This window comes from Dermacentor silvarum, chromosome 5 (genome assembly GCF_013339745.2).
Source record: "Dermacentor silvarum isolate Dsil-2018 chromosome 5, BIME_Dsil_1.4, whole genome shotgun sequence".
Lineage (NCBI taxonomy): Eukaryota > Metazoa > Arthropoda > Arachnida > Ixodida > Ixodidae > Dermacentor > Dermacentor silvarum.
This window is the reverse complement of record NC_051158.1, coordinates 24,440,784-24,454,179: the sequence shown is the minus strand read 5'-3', so window position 1 is coordinate 24,454,179 and position 13,396 is coordinate 24,440,784. Positions and strand designations below refer to the sequence as shown.

The 13,396-nt window shown below is 46.7% G+C and overlaps 1 protein-coding gene across 4 annotated transcripts in view; it reads left to right on the top strand.

Moving 5' to 3' along the window:
- Nucleotides 1-551: 551 nt before the first annotated feature.
- The window catches only part of LOC119453095 (BTB/POZ domain-containing protein KCTD5), a 36,308-nt gene continuing 23,463 nt past the window's right edge, over nucleotides 552-13,396 (top strand). For 2 of the 4 annotated variants that reach the window (XR_007466997.1, XM_049667538.1), the window contains exon 1: nucleotides 552-799. Coding sequence is in view for 3 of the 4 variants with exons in the window: in XM_049667538.1 (XP_049523495.1) it covers nucleotides 578-799 (222 nt within the window). In the remaining variant the exon portion in view is untranslated. The remainder of the gene's footprint in view (nucleotides 800-13,396) is intronic. The other 2 variants (XM_037715091.2, XM_037715092.2) reach the window with 2 other exon arrangements.

Below are 13,396 nucleotides of genomic sequence, written 5' to 3'. Positions count from 1 at the left end.
AACACTACTTGTTAAAAGCGATACTACATCGTGAAATAAACAAATTTGCCGTCTTTATATAACCTGTAGTTTCCACGAACATATTAGTGCTTCAGTGTAATGGAGTACCATCGATCCCGAGTATGTTCTGTGGTGTTGCTACAGCGTACTACGAAGAGGTCCGAGCACTTCACGACCAGTCAGTCACCAAACAGATGGCACAGATATTCCTTCTTACTAATCAAATTGCTAGAAATAATGCACTCCACTAGAGAAAGAAAATGAAAAGAAAGGATCAGCAAAACCGAAACAGGAACAGGAACGCTTTTAACGACAATAGTAGTGAAACTTTTTTGCGGGCATTTATGTATTTATTAGCGTAAACTTCTTTTCCTCCTATTAATTTCTGTTTTGAAGTTGTGTCGAAAACACTATACCCACTGCCCCTAACGTCGATGTCCCCACATTTCATGTTACCACGCCAACAGAAAAGAAATAAAAAATCAAAAAGAAAACAGTCATAACAACGCTGTCGACGTGGGCGACGCCTGGCGTCACCGTCTTTAATCTCGCTCGCATCGGGGGTTCGTCTCTCAAGATGGCGGGCAGGGGCATCAACTCCGCGGCCGACAACGGCGATCAGTCGTCGGCGACGGAAAACGCCAAGTCCAGCGCGGCCAAGCAGTCCAAAAACACGCAGTGGGTCAAACTCAACGTCGGCGGCACCTGCTTCCTGACGACGCGTACGACACTGTGTCGCGATCCCAAATCGTTCCTCTACCGTCTCTGCCAAGAGGATCCCGAACTCGACTCTGACAAGGTGCGTACTCGGCCTGTGCATTTTCTTGTCTCTGCTTTTTTTTTTCCCATTTATTTCCCGACGCGCGTTTCAGTTTTCTATTTTCCGCTTCCGTACTTACTCAATATTACGTTGCTTGCCCGACCTTTCTACATTCGTCTGCTTAATGAGCAAAAAAAAAGAAGAAAAAACGTGTGTCGTAGTCGCAGCAGTTTCGACTATCGGTGGCTTGTGGCGTTTCCGATTTTCAATTTGATCGCCGGCTTTTTTTCTGAACGCTAAGCTGTAGTAAAAGAAAAAGCTCGTTTGCGGCCGTGAAATCGTCCCCCCGCTTGACGGTGAAGCCTGCAGGCTTGCATTGAACAATTTTTTTTTCTTACGCGGTGATGTTTCTTGTGGCCAACCGGTCACACAGCGCCAATCGAAGCGACGTGCTTTAAAAAGCCCAGCGATGACGACTCGATGAGCCATGCCTCCGGTCGGTTGTGTGTATTCTGTGTTTTATTGTTCCGCTGGCGCTTTTTTTTTTTTTTTTTTCTCACATTGTCCTTTTCTTTCACGATCGCCCGTCAAGGCGGGTATGCCGGAAACAAAACTTCCTTTTAGCTGTAGTCGTGCTAGAATGCCTGTTGTGTACTGCACCCCCGTCGAGCTTCGAGCAATGGGAAAGTTAGCACTCGATGGGTTTTCAAGGGCCGGTGTAGTGACTGTAGGCTCACGTACCTCCGAACGAAAGCGTACTGTGAGGCTAAAATATTCGATTTAAAGTTACTTCTTGTTACGTACCAACATGAATCGCATGAACACGAATGGGTGCTCCCAGCTACTCGTTCCAAAAGCTTTCGTCTGTGGGCGTCAGGGACCTTCACTGCGTAAAATTATAACTTCTTTTCTTCTTCTTATATCACGGCATGGTCTCTCGCTAATGTAATTGTACGGATGCACGTGTATCGAACGTTGTATGAACGGTATCAAGCAAACGAGATTTGCGTTTCGTTTTACTGTGTTTTCCTTTATTTGCGTTGCGGCGGCCTCCTGACAACAAGAAAACGACAGTGGCCTTCAAAAGAAAACGAAAAAAAAAGAAAAAAAGAAAAAAAAAAAAAACATCATCCAAAGGTTCCTGGAAGATCAGTGAACGCTTAACGTCGCGCGATGGCTGGTGTGTTGCATTTGATGGACAGTGTCACAACTAGAGATCGCGATGGAATTGGCTCGAAAAAAAAGAAAGCGATAGTAAATACGCCCCCTACGAAAAATTAAATGAAAACAAGGAAAGAAGCTGTTAACGCATAGTTAAGGGCGTTGTAAGTTTTCAGGTTACGAAGAACAGCAAGTTAGAATGGTTTATTTTCTAACCTGCGAAAAAAAAAAAACAGAAAAAAAAACAGATGATGCTATATGCAATACGTTGATATAATCCGAGTAAAATTACTTGAAAAAAAAAAAGACGAAAAGAAAAGACATTGTCATACTTTCGCTGACAGCTCGACAGTAATCTGATGAGGTGTCTCGCTACTCACGCGAGCCGCCTGACAGGCAGGAACGTTGACGGCAAATCTTCGCTCTTCGTCATTTTCGCGTGATCGGGGTTGAAAAAGGCATTTCAATATATCCTCCCAAGACCCCTTGTAGAATACATTGCACGTTGCCTTACAACTTTCTTTCGACATTCACTCGGAAGTGATTACGCAAAATGTTCATTCTGGGTATGGAGTACGGTGCCATGTGTTACTGTAATGGAGTGGTTTACTCATATTCTTGTCAACCGCTTTCGAGAAATTTGACGCTCAATTGATCTAGACCTCTGGATCGTCCCAGGCGGCCGAAAGCAACCTTGAAGTGTGTTTCGAAGTCACTGAGATTGCGTGAAAATACCGGACGTGGCAGCAACATTTTTATTTTTACCATGTATTGTACTTTTTCGATCTAATCTGGTTGCGTATTCACTGTTGGAATTCTCCCCCCCCTTACACAATGCCCTACAAATAAATAAATAAACATGGCATTGTACTACACGTAGTTGCATCTTCATCTCTGCGTTTAGGCAATGAAATGCAGTTTCTACCATAGCAAACGTGAGGAGATGACACCAAGGGCAGCAAGGAGGAAATTACTTGCACTTACTAGTTGAATTAAAGAAATGAAAGTGGATGAAAATACAACAGCCGCAGGTGGGGCATGATGCCACGTCCTCGCATTACGCGCGCGATGCTCTTACCAATTAAACTACCGCGGCGCCGTTTTCCCATCCACTTTCCCGGGTATGTATGTTTATCTACTAGAAACTGACCCTGGGAGTGTTAGCCAGCGCCACCACCCACAAACCTTGGCGGCGGATGTGGAACATCCTTTCTGCCGCAAGCGTCACGTCTACGTCAACTTTTTTGGTGAAGGCAACTGGCCAATAAACCCACATATGCTACCTGAAGGCTAAACCAAAGCTACCGGATTCGAGACCCTCGCTATGTAATGGACGAGGAGAAAGAAAACCGAGGGGCCATTTTCATTTCCATTTATTTGTCATTTCCTTAATTCAAATGAGAACTGCAGATAATTTAAACTACGCTGTCCTTGGTTGTTGGCTTCTTATGGGATGGACTAACAAAATATATATATATATATATATATATATATATATATATATATATATACACGAGAAGCACAACTTCTCATTGTCTCTCAGGTCTGTTGAGAATGGGAAGCACTTCTCTCAAAGACTTTTGCTAGATTGTCCTGTATCCCTTGGAAAAGGTCGGTCCACCGACCGAAACTGTTGGGTGAATAAACCTAAGATAACCGCGAAGTTGTGCTTCTCATTTTTCTAAATGCGCTTGGCCCATAGAAAAATCCAGTCATTATATATATATATATATATATATATATATATATATATATATACACCCGGGTATATCCGAGAATTCATGTACGTTTTTGTTGGCAATTTAAACGCGTCATCTGTCACGAAAAGTTGTGAAGGTCGCAGCATGGGGCCGTACGATTGTAACTGTCGCTGGGACCAAGTGTTGGCCATTCCCGACTAGCGCGAACTTTATAACGCATCGTGACTGCAGGGCCGTAGACACTGTCAAAAGTCGAATTTGTTGCAGAACCCGCTCTTGAAATCGCAGCGTTCGGGCCGCGATGCCATTACAACTACTGCGCTTCTGACGCGCATACTGTGATACCTCGATCCGAACGGCTTGCATGCGTTCGCTCCGTTTCTTTCTTTCTTTCTTTTTTGGAAAGACCGCATTTCAAACTATGGACATTAGTTCGCCTTTCTTGTTTTTTCATATACTAAGGTAAGAATAACGTTTCTCAAAGGGCCCCTCACCAGGGTCTGGCAATTTTGAGCTGACTAGCGCAGTGCATACAATGCGCGCTGGCGATCGTGTCTTCTTAAGTATTACATACCTGCGCGCCGCGGAAAGAGCTTAAATTTTAAACCAAACGCCGTTTGGCCCTTCTCGCTTGCGCCGCTCTCCCAGTGCAAGTACGCCTGCCTGCATTTCCGTGCTGTGACGCCACTCATAGTGAGACGTGACCTCGAGAATTATTCAAGGCAACGTCAGTTATTTGTTTAATCTGTTGTTTCAATGGACAAGGTAAAGTTTAGAGCAAAATAATTCGCTCAGAAACTACTCTGGGAGTTGTCTAGGTATGCGTAAGCATTGGGCCATGCACTTGCTCATCTCCACGCAGGCCGGTGTCATTATCAGCGTTATGACACTTGATCCGGCCAGTACAAACGACAGCCCTGCGCCGACGCGAACTGGTGCGGACGGCCGCGCAAGGTGCATTGATAACCAGGTGCGCTGACGACGTTCCGATCATCATAAGCCGTTGTCGCTCTTTATTGCCTTGTCCATCCGTGTCGAGCCATTGTGAACCGTGATCAAAGGACTCCGGCGGCGTCACGGAGCGATCAAACGTACTCTGGCACTGCCGCGCGGACCGTGTCTTGAAAGCGATCTGCGAAGTGGACAGAGAGGGCCGACTGCTAATAGCTCCGCGCGCTGTGTTTTCGTCGCTTCGTTTGCGTTGAAGCGACGGGCAGCACGAAGGTAAAGTCGCTCGCTGCTATGGGCTCTATCTTGAAATTGGGTCTTATGGCAAGGACGGACGGACGGATGTACCGTTTTTTCGTTTGGTAAGCATAGAAATGCCTCACGCATTTAATAAATGAAACATACGAAGCGATTGCCTGCGTGTTTTTGTTATGCTTCGCACTGCAGCAAGAGAGATGTACTTCCGTTTCGTCTGCTTGTTCCCACGTCGTGCAGTCGCGCGCGCAGACAACGAAACTATGTCATTTTCTGCCGTGTTGTCCATCGCCGCGGTCATGCTCTTTCATCCTCTCGCGCCTGCCTCGGTGCTCCCGATTGTGGCACTCGCTCATCATACCGCCAATCAGGTGTTCTCGCGCAGAGCGCGCAAGGTCGTCCGCTGCGCGAAACGCAACAGCTCGCGCGCGAGACGATCACCGGAAGTGCGCCGCTCAGCAAAAACGCGCGCGCGAGAGAGAGGGGGAGAAAAAAAGGGGGGGGGATGGGGGCTGACGTATTCGTCAGGCGATCCTCCGGCTCCGGTATGGGAGAACGCTGGGAAGGAATTTCGCTAGCGGAAGCTAGACGGGGACAAGTGGAGAGAGTGTCTATGTTGGCGGTGACGCTCGCCTCCTGAAATCATGGGTTCGCGGCAGTTCAAAATATTTCGATCTAGGCTATTAATGAACGAACTTGGAAAAAAAAAAAATGTGCTAGAACACTCCTTAGAGGGCACGTAACAATTTGCCGCGTATAACCAAAATTTTCTATGTCGTCTCGTGAGGGGCCCTTTAATATACAAAAAAAAAAAAAAAAATCAGCAGACTTCAGCTTTAGCTGTACTCATTCACTGCGACAGCAGCAGCATCAGCAGGCTTTCGTTGCGCACGTCGCCGTCTCCTAAAGCAGCACAACGTGGTCCTCTTACTGTGGCCTCCGAAATGCACGTGCAGACGCCACCACTCTCGGAGTCTGCGTGAGAAGCCACCACCCTCCCACACACACACACACACTCAATGCGTCAAGGCTGCTCGCGAGTATACGGTGTTTATAGTGCGTCCGGTTCACAATCCACGTGGCCTCAGGGACACGCGTTCGAATTTGATCGGGCGGTGGCAGACAGAATGTGGAGGCGGCCTGACGACTTCGCAGTGACACCGTCGGCGTAACGGAAAGGACGGACACGTAGCAGACCTACCCTGTAGACCCTCCGCGGCGGCCGTCTGCTGCATGAGCCCTATAGGTCTCGGGCTCGACTCCCGGCATCGGTGGCCTCACTCCTGTTGCGTGGGGCGAAATGCAAAGGAACGCTCGTGTGCGTACATTTAGGTGCATGTTAGAAGAATCTCAGGTCACCATCATCATCATCCTATATTTATGTCCACTGCAGGGCGAAGGCCTCTCCCTGCGATCTCCAATTAACCCCTGTCTTGCGCTAGCCGATTCCAACTTGCGCCTGCAAATTTCCTAACTTCATCATCCCACCTAGTTTTCTGCCGTCCTCGGCTGCGCTACCCTTCTCTTGGCACCCATTCTGTAACTCTAATGGTCCGCCGGTTATCCATCCTTCGCATTTCGTGGCCTGCCCAGCTCCATTTTCCCCTCTTAATGCCCATTAGAATATCGGCTATTCCCGTTCGCTCTCTGATCCACACCGCTCACTTCCTGTCTGTTAACGTTAGGCCCTCATGTGAACCTCACGTGGCCGAACTTAATGCGGAGCCCCCGACTATGACGGCGTCTCTCATATAGACCGAGTATTGCTTTGGTTAAACCCCGTGAATCAAATCGAGCAGCAAACGCATTGTTAGCCATTTTCCTGACCGACCGACGGGCAGTCGACGAATTTGATACACAGCTTGTCGGCGCGTTGTTATAAAAAGTGAATTGTAAGAGAGGAAGTAATTAAGCTGTATTATTAGATTACCCTTCTACATTAACGACATTTTAACTAACAAATTAACTTTAACTAGCAACGACGCATTTTTCGAAGTTCCCGCGGCAGCTTTCCGTGACGTCATTGATTTTGACGGCTTCGACTCGGGCTATAGTTAATTTGTTACCAATAGCAATGGAGTATACATTGTATTCTAAAAGAGCAAAAAAAAAAATGAACTTACGAAAATTTTGAGAACCTTTACGCAGCGACCCAAATACGAGAAAATAGTTCGGATACGTGACGTCACACTGAAGCAGTGGCGCTGGGGTTTCGGCGCGAAAGTCGAAAAAAAAAAAAAGGAACTTCGTTCTTTATTCCGCTAATTAACTTCCTAATGGAAACTTAACGAAAATAGAGTTTTCAAAGCAATCTATATTGGTCTTTCTAAACTGATTGAGTGTCTTTAGTGCCCCTTTAAGCATTGCCGTCGGAATCTTTTCGCGATTAATGCCTCGCATCTTGTGAAGGCTGCACTTTTACTTTTGGTTAGATTTCTCAATATTCGGCACATTGAGGGTTCTGGGGAAGACAAAAAAAAAAAAAAAAAAAAAAAAACCACAAAAATATTTGATGAAATCGGAAGCTGCTTTTCAGTACATCTCGCACTTCCTAGATCAAACAACGTATAAAGCGTGCGCTTAATTGACACGACCATTAGCTTATTCCTTAAATGACAGGAACATTGAAGACTCAGGAGCCTAGACACATGACTATGACTCATGTGACGTCAGCACCGCTGACTCACTCAAAGCCAAAGTTTGAGAAAAGCGGCAAGGAGGCAGGTCACGTGGAAGTTACGTCGACTCGACCTTTTTGGATGCCGGCGATTCAAATTAACGAGCAGTAGCAATGTTCTACGCGACAAAGTCACAGATTGGCACGCAGCAAACAATGGTAGACATTTATATGAATAATCTGTCGATCTATAACTCGGCCTAATATTTTTTTTCTATAATGAGAACTGTAGTCGTCTGTCGGGCGACACGCCTATACCACGATACTCCACGCGAATGCGATGGTTAAATGAAACGATAACGCACAAGACATGCGACACCTTAACGATTACGTAACTGATCTTGCTGTTAGAGCGTAGCCCTTGAAATTGTCCGTACGCGTTGCTGTGGCAACGCTGTACAAAGCCGCCGAAGGCTCCAGGCGTCGTTTCAAGGTGCACGGCTTAGCCGCCTGCTTACAGAGAGAAGCTGACCGAGCACGCTTATCGAGTTATAAGGCTAGTGGTTGTACACGACTTGGCAACCATTGCTAACAACCAATTAAGAAACGCTGGTTAGTCAGCGCTGTGGCTGTCGTCGTTAATTAGTCCTGTCTGAAGAGTGGTTGGATTACCGTCTAAGAATGCACCAACCCGCCCAGTTCAGCACAGTTTTGCTCTGAGAGCCTAAAAAGAGCGCGGAAAGGAACCATGTAATTTTCAAAATTTCTTCACTTTCGCCCATACAACATAGGGTGAATAGTCCACAGGCTAAAGGCAACAAGTGTGCCAGGGGCTCAACATAATGCGTGACAGAGAAACAGTGCGCAGTAATATAACATATCCATACAAGTTAACTCAATCGAAGTGTAATTTTTTCGATTCCTTGCCGAATAGGCGCATACCTGTTTTCACAAGTTCAAAGCCACGGCTTTTCCGCGTAGCATGAACATCACGTTGGTTAATTTTCACCCCGACAAATGCGCATAATCGTTTTTAGCGTGCTTGTTAACATAGAGAAGTTGGTAGCCAGTAGCAAGGCTCATATTTTATGTTCTATGCCGGCCACGGCGCGGCCGCATTTCGATGGGGGCAGAATGCGAAAACATCCGTGTACTTAAATTTAGGGGCCCGTTAAAGAACCCCGGGTGGTCCAACGGCGTGTCTCATGCTTAGATCGTGGTTTTGGCACGTAAAACCGCATAATTTTATTTTATATTCCAGAATTTTTTAACCTCTCAGTACTTTCAGTAAATCGCAAATTATTTAAGTTACGTTTCTTCGGTGCTTCACGTAAGCATGTCTCCTTTAAGAAGCCATGACAGCAAATACGCGCGTATGCGTCCTACAGCAGGCTGGCAGAATTTGAGCGCATTCAGTGCCGTACATATATTTATATTCTTTCTTTAATATTGCGGTTGAAGCGTATGGCAGTCTGGCAACACTGACGGGTGACGGAATGAACGTTCTACGTATACTGTAGTTACAGCAGTCATCGTGGGCGATATACGCGTGGTTTCGTTTTCGCACGTGCGCCTCGGTGGTCTACCTGATACAGATTCTGAGGGCGGGGTAGTGGGTCCAGCGGACGGCTTAGCAAGCGCCGAGGGTGAAGCAAAAAACGCGGAAAATGTGGCGGCGCTGCCGTCGCCTTATTCTGAATCTCCGGCCAATGAACGTTGGCTCCGGCTGTTTCGGCAGCGCTCATTGGCTGAGGCGAGCTCGCGGGCTGACTAGCTGTCGTCTGCTCGACCCACCGTCGTTGTTGCGACGTTTTCGTTCTTTCCGCCGCTCTTTTTACATTTTATTTACAATAGATCGGTGGGGAATAATCTCAGTGTTACCGCCACCGAGTATCCACCTGTCAAAGCTCCATGCAGCTGCTGTAGTGTCTCCGACGCGACAAGCGTCCGGCCGGCGAGCGGGGCCGCTTATTCAAAGGAAAGTGACGGTGGGGTCACCTGGATTTTCAATAAAAAAATGCCTCAGCGCACAGCCCTCATTGGACCCACTCCCACAATCTAGTACACTCTACCGGCGCATTGCAGCGTCGACACCCTTGCTGCGCCGGCCATTTGCAAAAATGTTGCTGCGCATGCGTAAACAACGGTATTTTTAACCACGTAACCTAGACCACAGACTAACAGAACGAACTGTTGTTCCCATTCAACATCTCCCTCTTCACCGCCGGCGAACTCTGCACACGCCTCTACTTTGCCAGAGACTGTGTGTGTGTGGCGTATCTACGAGGACCTGGAATTTTCGCAGGAATTTTTGAAAAGCTTCTGTGCTTGCGCTTCCTCCCTGGAAGGCGAGGAAGAAATAAAGTCCGCGAACAAGCGTGCGTGGTTTGTAAACACCAGGTGGCGCTCACTACTCTGCAAAGCGTCAACTGGGCACGGCACTCTCATGGTTTCGGAATGTTTTTGAGCAGACGACACAAGCGGTGGTCCCGTACTTCTTGACGTCACGCAAGCCGTCCCAGAATGGTCGCGTCTTTCGGTGAGGGGGCATTGAGGCAGCGATTTCAAATTGAAATATCGTGTTAAAATGTGTCCTCAAAGCCAAGTCGTGTGCTTGTATGTGTACGAGTGTGTGTGTGTGCTTTGTACGTGGGTGCGCGTGCTTGCATGTTTTGTGTAACCACGTTGGCTCCTCTCCCCCAGTTACAATAATAAATTGAGAACGTTCGGACAATGATGTCATGTATAGCTTCCTGAGACCCGAACACAACTATGTGATGCAATCGCTCTTCAAGGTGGTTTTTATTGTCTACCGTTATGTTATGAACTTCAAAATCACTTTTTGAAATTGAAATACTATGGTTAGGTGTCAAAAACTGCGTCTCCGTGTACGGGAACATCTCCATCATCTCCTCGTGTTTGCTATGGCAGAAACTGCATTTCATTGCTCAAACGCAGAGATGAAGATGGAACTACGTGTAGTACATTGCCATGTTGCTGGCGCGTCCGGTATTTTCGCGCAATAACAGTGATTTCGAAACGCACCTCGAGGTTTCTTTCGACCGCCTGGGACAACACAGGTGTCTAAATCAAATGAGTGTCAAATTCCTCGAAAGCGGATGTCGAGAATATCAGTAAGCCACTTCTTTACAGTTACACATGCACCGTACTTTATACGCACATTGAATATTTCGCGTAATCACTTGCGAGTGAATTAAAAAAGAATGTAGTAGGCAATGTGCAATGTATTATTGTACAAGAGTTCTTATAGGCGCATATACGATTCGACGATTCGGGCCACATTTCCCGTACAGCAGTTCTCGGCGCGGCATCTTCGCTTGTTAAAAGAGCGGCGTAAAAATAGCATCCGGGGCCGGCCTGATCGGATGCGTGTCGCGAACGGAATTCGTGGATGTCCTCACATTTCCTGCGGCTGCGTTCCGTCGAACGCGACGAACGACGCACGCGTGTACAGTTACGACTTGCGCGCGACTTCCGATTGAAACATCGATAGAGAGGCATCGGAATGTTGGCATAAAAGAAAGCGTTGGTGCGACTCTCGTAGTGTCAGCGATGTAACTTTATTTTCCGTAAGGCTTGCGTGATTGCGAGTTTATACAGATCGAAAGTTAAATTAAGACGTAGACGGGACAAGGACAAGACAAGGATAATGGATCACAAACTAGCTCAATCGGCCACCTGGGGTACTATCAGGGTTGCCAACTCTCGAGTCGACGTAGTTTGAAAGGGACGGGGAGCGGCGGCTGGCGGTCGACGACCGACACTGTCAGTGACAGGAGCCGCGCCATTCTGAACGCGAAGAAAATTTTTAAAGATGCTTAGTCCTATCGTGTCGCGATTTAGAACAAGAAAGGTACAGTATAGTTGCCTGATTAACGTGGCTACCGATACGGTTTGAGGTACCCTGAACGGTGAGGACTTACGACAGACTTAGAGCCATGATAAAAACGAAAAACCGCCTTTACGCTTATGACAGTGAAACACAACACAAGAAAGAATGTACAAAGGAGCTATCAGGCTTTATAAAAAGGAAGTTCGGTGTATTGTTATTCAGTAGAAAAGTAATGCAGAAGTAGGGACATTTAACGGTCACGACTGGGTCAAGTCGCGACACGGGACATTTACTCGGAAGTTGGGACTGTCCCGCTTAATTCGGGACGGCAACCACAGGTACTATTCTGGACATTGTCCAATTTATTTTATATTAATGTCATTTAAATTATGATTTATTTATTACGCTATTGTTGGCTTAAAATGCCGCCACTACCAAATTCGACAACATGGCGGAAATCGACCATGGCTACGGTTAAACGAACCCGACGCCAGCGGGTTGAGTCAGGAATCGGGCTGACCGAGCCCGACGTGGCCGCGTTTGCATAAAATCGCTTCTGTCGAGTCTGCGAAACGACGGCATGCACACAGCACAACGCCGAGGGGCCGAGACATCAACGCGCTTATACTGTACTTCCGGTTTCCGCTTCCGTCTGCAACAGCTGTATTTCAATGGGTCTTATCGGTACGATGGGGTTGTCACTGCGCATGTGCTTGTCTTGGCTTTGTCCTGATACTATTCCCGCTGCCAGCGCATAAATCGCGACGTCACGGTGGTTCCGCGCAAGTCTCGGTGCTGGTCTCGGGCTGCATGCGCCGGAAGTGATTTCGGAGCCGGGACACGTCACGGCCGCCATGTTTTAGACATCATCTATTTAGAAAGATCTTCGTGGTCATCAGCAGCCTATATTTATGTCCGCTGCAGGACGAAGGCCTCTCCCTGCGACATCCAATTACCCCTGTCTTGAGTTAGCTGAAAAATAGAAAAAAATAACGCCCTATAAGTCACCCCACACGAACGTCTGGAGCCACAGGCACGGACATCATATACAAATCCTCGCGCTGCTTATCATTCCCATAGTTTCCGAATAAGTTGCTGTCCAAATACACGCTTCAGCGGTGGCGCCCTCTGGAATAAAAGTGCGGATCTCAAGGCTTTGCTCATGGCCTTGGAGATTGGAGTGGTGCGAGCTGTTATTAGCGGCAGAGTATAAAATTAGCGGCAAATGTCCACCTCGCTAGGGAATTCGTCTGCGAAGACGCCACGTTCGCTGCGCTCACAACTTTTTTTTTTAATAAAAAAATCTGTATGGTAAAAAAAAAAAAAAAAAATACCCTGAATACCGCAACTTGTCGTAAATCGCGGCACAATAAGACTAGGGTTATTATTTTTTTTACCTACACTTTACCTGCCTAGACTTCGAAGCCGCAGTATGGAATAATTAAGTAAGTAAAAATTTACGACATATTTAGGCAAAGTGAAATTTCGTTGCGGTTGGCCTTTAAGCAAAGGGTCTCCCCCTCGAACGATGTCATTAGGGCTATCATATGGGCGAAAGGGGAAGGTGAAAAAGGTTCTGCGCAGTAGCGGTGGGCGGATATCCGAAACTTTCGAATAACGAATCGAATAGTGTGCGATTCGGCGTTCCAATTGAGTAGTCGCTATTGGTAAATGCGAATATTTTTCGAATACATTTTGAATATTTCAAAACATCAACTGCGCCCAAATAAACATAAGATTGGAACATAACTCCGGTAAAATTTCACCCCCGCGGACATAGCGCAGACACGACACACGAGAAATTTCCTAGTGGAGTAGGCTACGATTCCTAGGTGGCTATACAGCTATCATTCTGGCTCTCTGAAGAGTCCTGTGCATGCGAAGAAGCTACTTCTTTGCTTCTAATGATGTTTTGGTGCTTTTAATAACGCTTCATAACGTACTACGTATTGACAGAAACTTGCTAATTTTAAGAATATTGTGGAATGTCAACATCGTTTTATATTGTGATAACGGCTGTACATTATTCAAAAAGTATTCGATATTCGATTCGATTCGCTTTTGTCAATATTCTATTCGTATTCGATTCGGTTTCAAAAATC